The 15,038-nt window shown below is 54.8% G+C and overlaps 1 protein-coding gene across 9 annotated transcripts in view; it reads left to right on the forward strand.

Moving 5' to 3' along the window:
* The window catches only part of LOC147113239 (cytosolic purine 5'-nucleotidase), a 197,088-nt gene that overhangs the window by 174,997 nt on the left and 7,053 nt on the right, over positions 1-15,038 (forward strand). For 7 of the 9 annotated variants that reach the window (XM_085994112.1, XM_085994111.1, XM_085994114.1 and 4 more), the window contains 6 exons: positions 160-201; positions 4,491-4,598; positions 10,569-10,635; positions 11,297-11,467; positions 11,851-11,902; positions 12,256-12,316. In XM_085994112.1, coding sequence (XP_085850238.1) covers positions 160-201; positions 4,491-4,598; positions 10,569-10,635; positions 11,297-11,467; positions 11,851-11,902; positions 12,256-12,316 — 501 coding nt within the window. The remainder of the gene's footprint in view (positions 1-159; positions 202-4,490; positions 4,599-10,568; positions 10,636-11,296; positions 11,468-11,850; positions 11,903-12,255; positions 12,317-15,038) is intronic. The other 2 variants (XM_085994116.1, XM_085994110.1) reach the window with 2 other exon arrangements.

Raw genomic sequence — 15,038 nt, forward strand, 5'->3', positions numbered from 1 at the left:
CTCTTCTTCCCCCCCCCCCCCCCTAACAGCATGGGTTCAGTGACAGCTGGGAGTGTGTAAATGGTCCCTCTTACGAAGCGTTGACCTTCAGTATTCTCTCCAATCCCAGCTGTGATGCTGATGTTCCGGTGATTCTCTCTCTCTTTCTTTATTTTACAGAAAATCATGACATACATGTTTGACTTTGCACATGGCCCCAAGGTAGGTAACGTAGGCAATCTGTCAGCAGAGTGGGGAGATGAGTAGGATAACAATTACTGTTCGGGACAGGGTCGGAGTAAATGGAGAAAGGGCAGTGGAATTCCTAAAATGTGCACAGGACCCCCTCCCTTGATCAGTATGTTTGTACGAGTCCAAGCGGAGAGGCATTGCTTGATCTAGTTATGAGTTATCAAATAGTTCAGTCAGAAGAGTTAAATCTGGGTAAGCACCTTGGGAGTGGTGACCACAACATGATAATGTCCCTGGTCTAAAAACTAGAGCATAGGATTTGAATAGGGCAGGATTTAGAAAGGTGGGGGGGCGGGAAGGCGGGCTGGAGAAATTGGATTCCGGGACTGTTAACCAACAGTGGGATGTTTTTTTAAAAATTGATTGGGAGGGTACAGAATAAATATATACCGTTTATAAAAAATTTAAAAAAAAGATTGCTCCAAACTACAGAATGCCATGAATAAAGGAGGAGATTGAAGAGGGTATATGGGCCGAGAGGTATGAAAACAAGAGAGATTATGACAAAATAAAGAAAATGGTCAAGAAAGGGATGAAGAAATCAAGGAGGGAGAATGAGAAAATGTTGAGATTATTAAAGAACAGTAAAGTATTCTGAAATCTATCAGTAAAAAGAGAATTGTTAAATGTGAGGTGGGACCCTGGGAGAGAGGACGGTGAGTTAGTAGAGGATAAACGGAAATTGCAGCGGATATTTAATAAGAACTATGTTTACAAAAGAAAAGGATTTTGGGGAGGTAAATTAAAAGTGATGTGAGAGACCGAAAGAAAGAACTTACATGTATATCGTGCCATTCACAACCTCGGGTCGTCCCAAAGCGCTTTACAGCCAATGAAGTACTTTTGAAGTCTAGTTACTGTTGTAATGTAGGAAACTCAATGATGGTGGAGCCCAGCACGTGAGTGCAAAAGACAAGGCTGAAGCGTTTGCAACCATCTTCAGCCAGAAGTGCTGAGTGGATGGTCCACATCGGCCTCCTCCTGAGGTCCCCACCATCACAGAAGCCAGTCTTCAGCCAATTCGATTCACTCCACGTGATATCAAGAAATGGCTGAGCGCACTGGATACAGCAAAGGCTATGGGCCCTGACAACATCTCGCTGTCGTGCTGAAGACTTGTGCTCCAGAACTAGCCGCGCCTCTAGCCAAGCTGTTCCAGTACAGCTACAACACTGGCATCTATCCGACAATGTGGAAAACTGCCCAGGTATGTCCTGTCCACAAAAAGCAGGACAAATCCCTGGTTCTGGACTCCCCGGCCATCAGAAACATCCTTTCTGCATCTAGTCTGTCCAGACCTGACAGAATTTTATAGGTTTCGATGAGATCCCCTCTCAATCTTCTAAACTCCAGTGAATATAAGCCCAATTGACACAATCTCTCCTCGTACGTCATTCCTGCCATCCCAGGTATCAGCCTGGTGAATCTTCGCTGCACTCCCTCCATGGCAAGAACGTCCTTCCTCAGGTAAGGCGACCAAAACTGCACACAATACTCAAGGTGCAGTCTCACCAAGGCCCTGTACAACTGCAGCAAGACATCCTTGTTCTTGTACTCGAACCCTCTTGCTACAAAGGCCAACATACCATTTGCCTTCTTAACCGCCTGCTGCACCTGCATGCTTACCTATGCCAGGCAATGACTATTTCCAACAAGTGAGAGTCTAACCACCTCCCCTTGACATTCAGCGGCATTACCATCGCTGAATCCCCCACCATCAACATCCTGGGGGGGGTCACCATTGACCAGAAACTTAACTGGACCAGCCACATAAATACTGTGGCAACAAGAGCGGGTCAGAGGCTGGGTATTCTGCGGCGAGTGTCTCACCTCCTGACTCCCCAAAGCCTTTCCACCATCTACAAGGCACAAGTAAGGAGTGTGATGGAATACTCTCCACTTGCCTGGATGAGTGCAGCTCCAACAACACTCAAGAAGCTCGACACCATCCAGGACAAAGCAGCCCGCTTGATTGGCACCCAATCCACCACCTTAAACATTCACTCCCTCCACCACAGGCGCACCGTGGCTGCAGTGTGTACCATCTACAAGATGCACTGCAGCAACTCGCCAAGGCTTCTTCGGCAGCACCTCCCAAACCCGCGACCTCTTCCACCTAGAAGGACAAGGGCAGCAGGTGCATGGGAACACCACCACCTCCAAGTCACACACCATCCTGACTTAGAAGTATATTGCTGTTCCTTCATCGTCGCTAGGTCAAAATCCTGGAACTCCCTCCCTAACAGCACTGTGGGAGTACCTTCACCACACGGACTGCAGCGGTTCAAGAAGGCGGCTCACCACCACCTTCTCAAGGGCAACTAGGGATGGGCAATAAATGCTGGCCTTGCCAGCGATGCCCACATCTCAAACAAATAAAAATAAACACAGCAGCAAGCTCCCACAAACAGTAATGTGATGATGACCAGATAATCTGTTTTTTAGTGATGTTGATTGAGGGATATATATTGGCCAGGACACTGGGGAGAACGCTCCTGCTGTTCATCAAATAGTGTCATGGGATTTTTTATGTCCGCCAAACGGTGCCTTGGTTTAGCTTCTCATCTGAAAGATGACACCTCCGACAGTGCAGCACACCCTCAGTACTGTCCCTCCGACAGTGCAACGCTCCCTCAGTACTGCTCCTCTGACAGTGCAACGCTCCCTCAGTACTGCCCCTCCGACAGTACAGCACACCCTCAGTACTGCTCCTCCGACAGTGCAACGCTCCCTCAGTACTGCTCCTCCGACAGTGCAACGCTCCCTCAGCACTGCCCCTCCGACAGTACAGCACACCCTCAGTACTGTCCCTCCGACAGTGCAACGCTCCCTCAGTACTGTCCCTCCGACAGTGCAACGCTCCCTCAGTACTGCTCCTCCGACAGTGCAACGCTCCCTCAGCACTGCCCCTCCGACAGTACAGCACACCCTCAGTACTGTCCCTCCGACAGTGCAACGCTCCCTCAGTACTGCTCCTCCGACAGTGCAGCGCTCCCTCAGCACTGCCCCTCCGACAGTACAGCACACCCTCAGTACTGTCCCTCCGACAGTGCAACGCTCCCTCAGTACTGCTCCTCCGACAGTGCAGCGCTCCCTCAGCACTGCCCCTCCGACAGTACAGCACACCCTCAGCACTGTCCCTCCGACAGTGCAACGCTCCCTCAGTACTGCTCCTCCGACAGTGCAGCACACCCTCAGTACTGCTCCTCCGACAGTGCAGCGCTCCCTCAGTACTGACCCTTCGACAGTGCAGCGCTCTCTCAGTACTGCACTGGAGTGTCAGCCTAGATTTTGTGCTCAAGTCTCTGGAGTGGGACTTGAACCCACAACCTTCTGACTCCGAGGCGCGAGTGCTACCCACTGAGCCACGACTGACACTTTAAATAAAAGGAAAGCATTAGTGAAGTTAAGCTAAAGGAGGACAAGGTGCGGGGAGCTGAGGGAAATGGGGGAAGAAGTAGTGGAGGTTTTAGAAATGATATTTCAGGGTTCTATTGTTGTAAGCTGAAGGATTGGAGAGTGGCCAGTATAGGACCCATCTTCAAAAAGGGAGACCGCGCTAACCCCGGGGAATTGCAGGCCAGTAAATTCAACATCTGTGGCAAGGAACAGTTTGCTATCTTTAAAGATGGAATGACTAAATATCTAGATGAAGAGAAAAGAATAAGATTTTCCTGTCACCAGATGGTAAGACTGTTTGTCTTGTACATTCCACTCCTGGGACACGTGTAGCCAGCTGAGGCAGATATTTGTACATCAACTTTCTCTCGCTGCCTGTGTGACTGTTTCTCTCTCTGACTCTCTCTTCCCCCTCTCTCTGTCCATCTGTCTCTCCCCCTCTCCATCACTTTCTCTCTCCCCATCCATCTCTCTCTCTCTCTCCCCCTCTTTCTCTGTCCCTGTGTCTCCCTCCCTCTCTCTGTCCGCCTGTCTCTCTCTTCCCCTCTCCCTCCCTGTACTTTCCCTGTCTCTCTCTCCCCCTCCCCCTGTGTCTCCCCTTCTCTCTCTCTCTCTCTCTCTCTCTCTCTGCTCGCTCTCTCTCCCCACCTCTCTTTCCCCCCCCCCCCCTCCCACACACACTGTCTGATCTGATGTGACTCCTGCCTCCTGTTCCAGTGATGTCAGTTACCTGCAGTGAGTCATTCCCTGGTTTTCCATGTGATTTGAGTGTCTGTTCCTCCCCTCGCCCTTTAGATATGAAGTGCAGACTGCGGCCCCGGTGGAAAGAACGATTGCTGACGTCTTTTGTTTTGTTGTAGCCTGGAACTGCCCACCGTCCCTGGCAGTCATACTTCGACCTGGTTGTGGTGGATGCTCGGAAGCCGCTGTTTTTTAGTGAGGGGACGGTTCTGCGACAAGTAGACAAGGTAAGTACGGATTAGAGCTTGAGATTGAAGCTCAGCTTCTTATCGGGTAGGAGAAGGAATGAGCACACTGAATTTACAGTGCAGCGAGGATACCGGAGCACCAGGATAGGGATCAAACTCTACACAGGGACAGGACTCCGGAACAGACCAAATTCCTGGGCCATTTCTTTCTTACTCTATATAATTTTTTTAAAGAGAAATTGAATGACTATTTCTGTGCTGCACACGTAATCCGTGGCTTTATAAACAGAGGCATAGACTACAAAGGCAAGGATGTTATGCTAAACCTTTGAGTCACTGGTAACGCCTCAGCCTGAGTATTGTGTCCAATTCTGGGCACCGCACTTTAGGAAGGATGTCAAGACCTTGGAGAGAACATAAGAGCAGGAGTCGGCCATTCGGCCCCTCGAGCCTGCTCCGCCATTCAATAAAATCATGGCTGATCATCGACCTCAACTCCACTTTCCCGCCCGATCTCCATATCCCTTGATTCCCCTACAGGGTGCAGAGGAGATTTACTGGAATGGTTCCAGGGATGAGGGACTTCAGTTACGTGGATAGACTGGAGAAGCTGGGGTTGTTGTCCTTAGAGCAGAGAAGGTTGAGAGGAGATTTGATAGAGGTGTTCAAAATCATGAGGGGTCTGGATAGAGTAAATAAGGAGAAACTGTTTCCATTGGTGGAAGGGTCGAGAACCAGAGGACGGTTACTGACCATTTTGCCACTGGAAGCAACAAGTTCTCAACTTGTCCTGCTACCTTCAAAGATTTGTGTACATAGACCCCCAGGTCTCTCTGTTCCTGCACCCCATTTAGAACTGTACCATTTAGTTTATATTGCCTTTCATTCTTCCTACCAAAATGTAACTGTGGTAAACCACTTTTATCGTTCACTATCGTTACACTATGGTTATCACTGTTATATCGTTACACTATGGTTATCACTGTTTACACTGTTGTATCACTACACGAGGTCGCCTCTTGTCACGCTGTTATACCTGGGCTGACCACTGCTGACTCCGCCCATGGCTCCACCTACTTGCCCAGGTATAAAGGTGGTCGACTGGCTGGTATTCCTCCTTGTTGGATCCGATCACCCATGAGGGTGGGCTCTGTTATTTAGCCAATAAAAACCTATAGTTACTGTCTTAACTCGTCGCTTTTCATTGGATGAATTGATAGGTATATCAATTTTATTGGCTAAATTTTGAAATGTCTTTAACGGAGCAGCCAAACGACCAGTCAGACGCCCAGCTACAACAGCCACAGCAGCCGGCCTGGCTGCGAGCCCTCCGACCGCCGTACCTGGATCTAAACCCACAGGCAGCAAACTCAGCCCTCGACTTCAAACACTGGCTGAGCTGTTTCGAATCCTACCTGGGAGAATCCGGCGTGCCTCAGAGATCCAAACTAAGAGTTCTGACCGCCCAAGTGAGCCCTAAAGTATTTGCACTCATCCAGGACCTTACTACATACGAGGCCGCCCTCAACCTGCTGAAAGAGCAGTACCGGAGCCCGGTAAATTCTATGTATGCCAGACATCTCCTAAGATCCCGCCCGCAACAGCCAGGAGAGTCTGTAGATGAATTTTTACGGGCGCTACAAACACTCGGCAGGGACTGTGACTTTAAAGCTGTAACGGCTGCAGAAAATACTGAAGAGAATATCTGCGATGCCTTCGTGAAAGGCCTTCGGTCCGACTACTCACGGCAAAGACTGCTCGAATCAAAGGACCTCGACCTGAACACAGCTGCAGCCCTCGCTCGCTCTCTGGAAGTGGCCCATCGGGACCTCGAGGCGTATTCCAGGTACTGTGCTGCGCGACCCTGGGACTCGGGCCCGACCCCGACCGCAATACCCCTCGCACCGCCGCCTCTGGGACCTACCTCAGCGTCGGCGTCCCGGACCCGATCGGGACCGCCACCCCTGGTACCGGCTGCGACATCGGAGCCCCGTGATCGGGCCGCCGGCTGCTTTTTCTGTGGCCAGGCGAAACACCCGAGGGCGCGCTGCCCTGCAAGAAACGCGACCTGCTCCGACTGCCACAAGAAAGGCCACTTCGCAAAGGCCTGCAGGGGGAAAGCCACAGACGCCAGCAGTGCCTCATGCGAGTTGTGGGGGCGGCCATCTTTCATCAAGGCTACAGATGCCAGTATCCCCTCGTGTGAGTCGTGGGGGCGGCCATCTTTGATCAAGGCCACCGACACCGGCAGTGCCTCGTGAGTTGTGGGGGCGGCCATCTTCTCCGCCATTTTATGCAACGTCGTGGGCACCGCCATTTTGTTCACCACACTCGACCGCCACCTTGTCTCCAGACCCGACCACAGCCTCACCCGCAGACTACAGCAGCTCGCTCAGCCATACACTAGCCTCCGTCACACTGGACCAAGCTCGCCCGCATCACCTGTCCAAGTCCATGATGGACATCAAAGTAAACGGCCACGCCACGACCTGCCTGTTCGACAGCGGAAGCACGGAGAGTTTCATCCATCCAGACACGGTGAGCCACTACTCCCTCACTGTCCAGCCAACGCGCAACCGGATCTCGATGGCGTCGAGGTCCCATTCAACAGACATCAGCGGATACTGTGTTGTGACCCTGTCGGTTAGGGGCACGGAGTATAAAAATTTTAAACTTCTCGTCCTGCCCCAACTCTGCGCTGCCGTCCTACTAGGGCTGGATTTCCAATCCCACCTTCAAAGTGTCACTTTGGCATACGGTGGACCCCTCCCCCCACTCACAGTCGACAACCAACAGCCTTTAAACCGCCCACCGCGTACCACCTGCGGCCTATCCACCCTCAGGGTTCCGCCCCCCTCCCTGTTCGCCAACCTCACCCGCGACTGTAAACCCGTCGCTACCAAGAGCAGGTGGTACAGCGCCGGGGACAGAGCTTTTATTAGCTCTGAGGTGCAGCGTCTCCTGAAAGAGGGCATCATCGAGAGGAGCAACAGCCCCTGGCGTGCCCAGGTCGTAGTCGTTAAGACCGGCGATAAAAACCGCCTAGTCATCGACTACAGCCAAACCATAAACCGGTACACCCAGCTGGACGCATACCCCCTTCCCCGCATATCTGATATGGTCAATCAGATTGTACAGTACCGAGTATTCTCTACCATCGACCTTAAGTCGGCCTACCACCAACTCCCTATCCGCCCTGAGGACCGCCAGTATACCGCCTTCGAGGCGAATGGCCACCTCTACCACTTCCTTAGGGTTCCTTTCGGCGTCACCAACGGGGTTTCGGTCTTCCAAAGGGAGATGGACCGGATGGTTGACCAGAACGGGCTGCAAGCCACGTTCCCCTATCTAGATAACGTCACCATCTGCGGCCGCGACCGGCAGGACCATGATGTTAATCTGGAGAGATTCCTCCGTACGGCCCAACGGCTGAACCTCACCTACAATAAGGAGAAATGTGTGTTTAACACCTTGCGCCTTGCCATCCTCGGCTGCGTAGTAGAGAACGGAGTCATCGGCCCCGACCCCGAAAGAATGCGCCCCCTCATGGAGCTTCCCCTCCCCCACTGTCCAAAGGCGCTGAAGAGGACCCTGGGGCTCTTCGCCTACTATGCCCAATGGGTGCCGAATTATGCGGACAAAGCCAGACCCCTCATGAAGTCCGCCTCCTTCTCCCTGACGGCAGAAGCGTGCGCAGCCTTCTCCCTCATTAAGGGAGACATTGCTAAGGCCACAATGCACGCGGTGGATGAGTCTATCCCTTTCCAAGTGGAGAGCGATGCATCCGACTTCGCCCTAGCCGCAACCCTTAACCAGGAGGGGAGACCGGTGGCCGCCTTCTCAAGGACCGTCCAGGGCCCTGAGATCCGACACTCCTCGGTCGAGAAGGAGGCCCAGGCGATCGTGGAGGCTGTACGACGCTGGAGGCATTACCTGGCAGGCAAACGATTTACCCTCCTCACCGACCAGCGTTCGGTCGCTTTTATGTTTAATAACAAGCTGAGGGGCAAAATCAAGAACGACAAGATCTTGAGGTGGAGAATCGAGCTCTCCACCTATGATTATGAGATCTTGTACTGGCCTGGTAAACTGAACGAACCCCCAGATGCTCTATCACGAAGTACATGCGCCAACGCGCAAATTGATAGACTGCAGACCCTCCACAACGACCTCTGCCCCCCCGGAGTCACCAGACTTTACCACTTCATTAAGGCCCGCAACCTGCCCTACTCCATCGAAGAGGTCAGGACCATGACCAGGAACTGCCAAACCTGTGCCGAATGCAAACCGCATTTCTTTAGGCTGGACAGAGCAAGCCTGATCAAGGCCACCCGCCCCTTTGAGCGCTTGAGCATCGATTTTAAGGGGCCCCTCCCGTCCTCTGACCGTAATGTGTACTTCCTCAACATCATTGACGAGTACTCCCGTTTCCCTTTTGCCTTCCCCTGCCCAGACATGACCAGTACCACGGTCATCAAATGCCTGAACGACCTCTTCGCCGTGTTCGGGTTCCCGAACTATATACATAGCGACCGGGGCTCCTCCTTCATGAGCGAGGAACTTCGCCAGTTCCTACTAGCGAGAGGTATTGCTGCAAGCAGGACCACCAGCTACAACCCCCGAGGGAACGGCCAGGTGGAAAGAGAGAACGCGACTGTCTGGAAGGCCGTTCTCTTAGCCTTAAAGTCCAAGGGCCTCCCAACCTCTCGCTGGCAGGAAGTCCTCCCGGCAGCGCTGCGTTCCATCCGGTCACTGCTTTGCACTGCCATTAACGCCACCCCCCATGAACGAATGTTTGTTTTCCCCAGGAAGTCGACTACGGGAACCACGCTACCAACTTGGCTGACCTCTCCGGGGCCCGTCTTGCTGCGAAAGCACGCGAGGGCCCATAAAACGGACCCCCTGGTCGAGAGGGTGGACCTCCTGCACGCCAACCCCCAGTACGCCTATGTGGCATACCCAGACAGGCGGGAGGACACAGTCTCCTTACGAGACCTCGCACCCTCGGGCATCCCTGAGACACCACCGTTACCCCCCACCACCCCCCCAAATCCAGCCCAGGTAGACGGCATGCCGGAACCCCACGAGCCTTCGCCGACCACGCAGACACCAGCATTAACATCGGATACTGCATCACCGCCGCCGCTGCTGCGACGATCGGAAAGGCTTACGAGGCCTCCGGACAGACTGACATATCCGAACTGGTAGTACACTTCACCCCGCCGGACTCAAATCTAAACAAGGGGTGAATGTGGTAAACCACTTTTATCGTTCACTATCGTTACACTATGGTTATCACTGTTATATCGTTACACTATGGTTATCACTGTTTACACTGTTGTATCACTACACGAGGTCGCCTCTTGTCACGCTGTTATACCTGGGCTGACCACTGCTGACTCCGCCCATGGCTCCACCTACTTGCCCAGGCATAAAGGTGGTCGACTGGCTGGTATTCCTCCTTGTTGGATCCGATCACCCATGAGGGTGGGCTCTGTTATTTAGCCAATAAAAACCTATAGTTACTGTCTTAACTCGTCGCTTTTCATTGGATGAATTGATAGGTATATCAGTAACATTTCGCACTTATCCGCGTTAAATTTCATCTGCCCATTTCACCAACCTGTGTATATCCTCCTGAAGTCTGTTGCTATCCGGCTCATTGTTTGCTACATTTCCAAGTTTCGTGTCATCTGCAAACTTTGAAATTATGCCCTGTATACCCAAGTCCAGGTCATTAATATTTAAAAAATTGTACTGCGTGATTGAGATTCTGTGTATTGATACGGTGAAACTGACTGAATTCACCAGGTGTGGAGACTGAATACGAGTCTGATCTCCCACTGCCCATCTCTGACAGTCTTTGACAAGCTGGGTTAGTTACGGGAAGATCTCCATTCTACGCTGCTAACAGTGGGGTGGCTGTGTCGGGATGGTGTTGGTGGTCTTGGGTGGGGGAGGGAATCCTCTGACAGAGATCCAGTCTGCATTTCACTTTTTTTTGTACAGTCAACTGGCCACCTGAAGATTGGGACACACACGGGACCCCTCCAGCATGGGATCGTGTACTCAGGAGGTGAGTGCCCCAGCAGTTTATATTCACTTCTCACTCATCTGATTACCAATTGCCTGACTTTGATACTCCCACTGGAAGGGACCGAGGGGAGAGGGTTCATCAGTCCCTGCATCAACCTGTGCCATGCTGGCATCCTGTGTCCTGCCAATATGGGGCACTGCTCTATCAGACCAGAGTTTGGTCACACTATAAATCACTTTAATTTCTCTCCCTCCCAAGCCAGGGTTCTGAGGCCAATTGCTGGGCTCCAAGGGTTCCCCAGCCTAGATTAGCCAATCCACACAGACCCATCAGTGTGTGAGCTATCAGCACCTGGAGGGGGACTAATCCCAGGGGAAGCTGTACCCGGACCGGGGTGGGGGGAAATGGGGCGGTGAGGGGCGGTGAAATCCAGGGTGTGGAGGGTGTGGGTTACGATGAGGGGTGGAGTGGGGGTTGTGACTGGGGCACAGGACGGTGAGGGGGGTGGGGGGGAACAGTGAGGGGCGGACTGGGGTCGGGAGGTGGGTGCCTGAGGGCTGCGACCACCTTTTAACTTCGGGACTCTGAATTGCCTGAAATTTCTACGAAGATGTCTAGTCTGCTGAACCGAATAATGTCCGTATGAACCCTACAGGTCAAAGTGAGGAGGTGACGTGATTTCTGGGGGGCTGTTTTTCAGGTTCCTCGGATATTATGGGCGACCTATTGGGGGTGAAAGGCAAAGACATTCTGTACATCGGCGATCACATCTTTGGCGACATCCTGAAATCAAAGAAGCGACAGGGCTGGAGAACATTCCTGGTCATCCCAGAGCTCGCACAGGAGCTGCACGTCTGGACCGACAAGAGCAGTAAGAGTGTGGACAGTCTGACCAGCATTAACTGTCGCTTGTAACTCCGCTGGTTTCCCCATTTCCGGAGCACCGGATGCTCGGAAGTCCTGGGCCAATCTAGTGTCTGTTTTCCTGCTTCAGTTTTCTCTCCTGAGGCCAGTGACCCCTCACTGGAGTTTGGGACACTGGGAACTGGGCACTGCGCTTCCCTCCACTACCTCACCCAGATCAATGCTGTGTGTCAGCGGGGGTCCGTGTCTCTCTGGCCAGCGGGGGTCCGTGTCTCTCTGGCCAGCGGGGGTCCGTGTCTCTCTGGCCAGCGGGGGTCCAATGTCTGCGCGCCCCCCTCCCCGATCTGCGTGATTTCTGTATCCCAGCAGTGATTCTCCTTTCTTTTCCAGCTTTGTTTGAGGAGTTGCAGAGTCTGGATGTGTTTCTGGCTGAACTGTACAAGTGAGTATTAGCAGGGTTTTGGAGTGATGGGCCAGGAAGAGTGGGGTAGAATGTAATTAAGCCAGACTACTGATAACTGTGATTAAACAGCTCATTAGATATGAAAATAAATAACCACATGGAATGATTGCAGGGCAGCTCTGGGATTCACTTGGCTCTTGGAAGTTAACCGAACCCCTCGATTAGATTCCAGCCTGTAACTCACTCCCGGCTATGTTATTCTAGATATAAACCCCCGAACCTTCTGCTGTCTCATTCTGTTTCATGCTAATAGAATTTCCTGCTATTAATTATTTAATGTTAACTCTTTGCTCGCTGACTAATCTCCGTCTCTGTTTGTTCCCTCTCCTCAGACACCTGGACAGCAGCAGTAATGAGCGTCCTGATATCAGTGCCATTCAGAGACGGATCAAGGTGAGAGGCGGACTGGCTGTCGCTGATTGTGTGGGTGGGGGCTCTCCCCTTGTGTAAAGGTTTTGAGAATTACGATACGGGTCCACAAACCCCCAGTGATCTGCAGTATAATTGGCATCTTCACACCTTTCACACTCTCTAAATAAGGAGACGCGTGGGAGTGACTGATGCAGGATTGGGTCAGCAGTCCCTCTCTCACATGCTCCTGCTGACACTTGCTGTCTTCCTCTCTCGCGTTCTCCTCGGCCTCCTACTCTCAGCCTCCCCTTCCCACTGTCCTCACCTGCTCCCCCCTCGCCGCGCTCCCCGTCGCCCCCCCCTCGCCGCTCTCCCCGTTGCGCCGCTCTCCCCGTCGCGCCCCCTCGCCGCTCTCCCTGTCGCGCCCCCTCGCCGCTCTCCCCCTCGCCGCTCTCCCCGTCGCGCCACCTCGCCGCTCTCACCCGTCGCGCCCCCTCGCCGCTCTCCCCGTCGCGCCCCCTCGCCGCTCTCCCCGTCGCGCCCCCTCGCCGCTCTCCCCGTCGCGCCCCCTCGCCGCTCTCCCCGTCGCGCCCCCTCGCCGCTCTCCCCGTCGCGCCCCCTCGCCGCTCTCCCCGTCGCGCCCCCTCGCCGCTCTCCCCGTCGCGCCCCCTCGCCGCTCTCCCCGTCGCGCCCCCTCGCCGCTCTCCCCGTCGCGCCCCCTCGCCGCTCTCCCCGTCGCGCCCCCTCGCCGCTCTCCCCGTCGCCGCTCTCCCCGTCGCGCCCCCTCGCCGCTCTCCCCGTCGCGCCCCCCTCGTCGCGCTCCCCGTCGCGCCCCCCTCGCCGCGCTCCCCGTCGCGCCCCCCCGCCGCTCTCCCCGTCGCGCCCCCCCGCCGCTCTCCCCGTCGCGCCCCCCTCGCCGCGCTCCCCGTCGCGCCCCCCCCCCTCGCCGCTCTCCCCGTCGCGCCCCCCTCGCCGCGCCCCCCTCGCCGCTCTCCCCGTCGCGCCCCCCTCGCCGCTCTCCCCGTCGCGCCGCGCTCCCCGTCGCGCCCCCCTCGCCGCGCTCCCCGTCGCGCCCCCCTCGCCGCGCCCCCCCGCCGCGCCCTCCCCGTCGCGCCCCCCGTCGCGCCCCCCTCGCCGCGCTCCCCGTCGCGCCCCCCCTCGCCGCTCTCCCCGTCGCGCCCCCCTCGCCGCTCTCCCCGTCGCGCCCCCCTCGCCGCTCTCCCCGTCGCGCCGCGCTCCCCGTCGCACCCCCCTCGCCGCGCTCCCCCCCTCGCCGCGCTCCCCGTCGCGCCCCCCCTCGCCGCGCCCCCCTCGCCGTGCTCCCCGTCTCGCCGCGCTCCCCGTCGCGCCCCCCTCGCCGCGCTCCCCGTCGCGCCCCCTCGCCGCGCTCTCCCCCTCGCCGCGCTCCCCGTCGCCGCGTTCCCCGTCGCGCCCCCCTCGCCGTGCTCCCCGTCGCGCCCCCCTCGCCGCGCTCCCCGTCGCGCCCCCCTCGCCGCGCTCCCCGTCGCGCCCCCCTCGCCGCGCTCCCCGTCGCGCCCCCCCTCGCTGCGCTCCCCGTTGCGCCCCCCCCTCGCTGCTCTCCCCGTCGCGCCCCCTCGCCGCTCTCCCCGTCGCGCCCCCCCTCGCTGCGCTCCCCCTCGCTGCGCTCCCCGTCGCGCCCCCCCCCCTCGCTGCGCTCCCCTTACACTAGTCTTCCGTCCCTCCCCCTCCAGAACTAATGTCTGGTGTGAATTCCTTTTATGTGCAATGCCGCATCTATAAAACCCAGAATCCAATTGCCTTTTTATGGACTTTTATCCCTGTATTCTCACCTTTCAAGATTTTTGGATCTGCACCCATTGATTTCACTATTCCTCCACTCCGTTAAGAATCTTGCCACCTAAAGTATGTTTACATTCACTTCTATTTCCCCAAAATGTACTTCTTTACATTCCTCTATTGAACTGCATCTGCCACCTACCTGCCCTGTCTGCTAACGATGTGCCCTCTTAGTTTCCTACATTCTTCCCCAGTTTCAATGCTGCCTAATTTGGTAATTCACAAATTTCAATATCGCTTCTCTTATGCTGATGTCAAAATGGTTTGATTGTATAAATGCAAAGCGAGTACGGTCCCAGTACGAACCGCATGACCCACGTTGTGCCAATCTGAAAAAGCTGCTTTGTCCCCGACCTGCCCCTCTGTCCCCACGGCGCCAATATCTTGTGCCTTAACTTTTACAACAACTCCCTATCTCTGTAACCTCCTCCAGCCCCACAACCCTTCGAGATCTCTGTGCTCCTCCAATTCTGGCCTCTTGAGCATCCCCGATTTTAATCACTCCACCCGTGGTGGCCGTGCCTTCAGCTGCCTGGGCCCTAAGCTCTGGAATTCCCTCCCTAAACCTCTCCGCCTCTCTCTCCTCCTTTAAGACGCTCTTTAAAACCTACCTCTTTGACCAAGGACCTGTCCTTGTATGACTCAGTGTCAAATTTTGTAAGATAAGGCTCCTGTGAAGTGCCTCGGGATGTTTTACTATGGTAAATGCTCTATATAAATGCAAGTTGTTGTTGTTTTGTGGCATGTTATTAAATGCCTTATGAAAATTGACATTCACAACATCCAGCTTTCCCGTTACCCAAATACTAATTTTCTTGAAAAGTCCAATTAGTTAAGCAGGACCTGCCCTTTACAAATCCGCGCTGACTGTCCCTGGTTAGCCTGAGAGCATGAAGAGTTAATCACATAGCGGTCAGACTAGGTAGGGGTGGCAGGTTCTCTTCCC

This window comes from Somniosus microcephalus, chromosome 8, assembly GCF_052327205.1.
Source record: "Somniosus microcephalus isolate GS21.2 chromosome 8, FLI_Smic_1.0, whole genome shotgun sequence".
Classification (NCBI taxonomy): domain Eukaryota; kingdom Metazoa; phylum Chordata; class Chondrichthyes; order Squaliformes; family Somniosidae; genus Somniosus; species Somniosus microcephalus.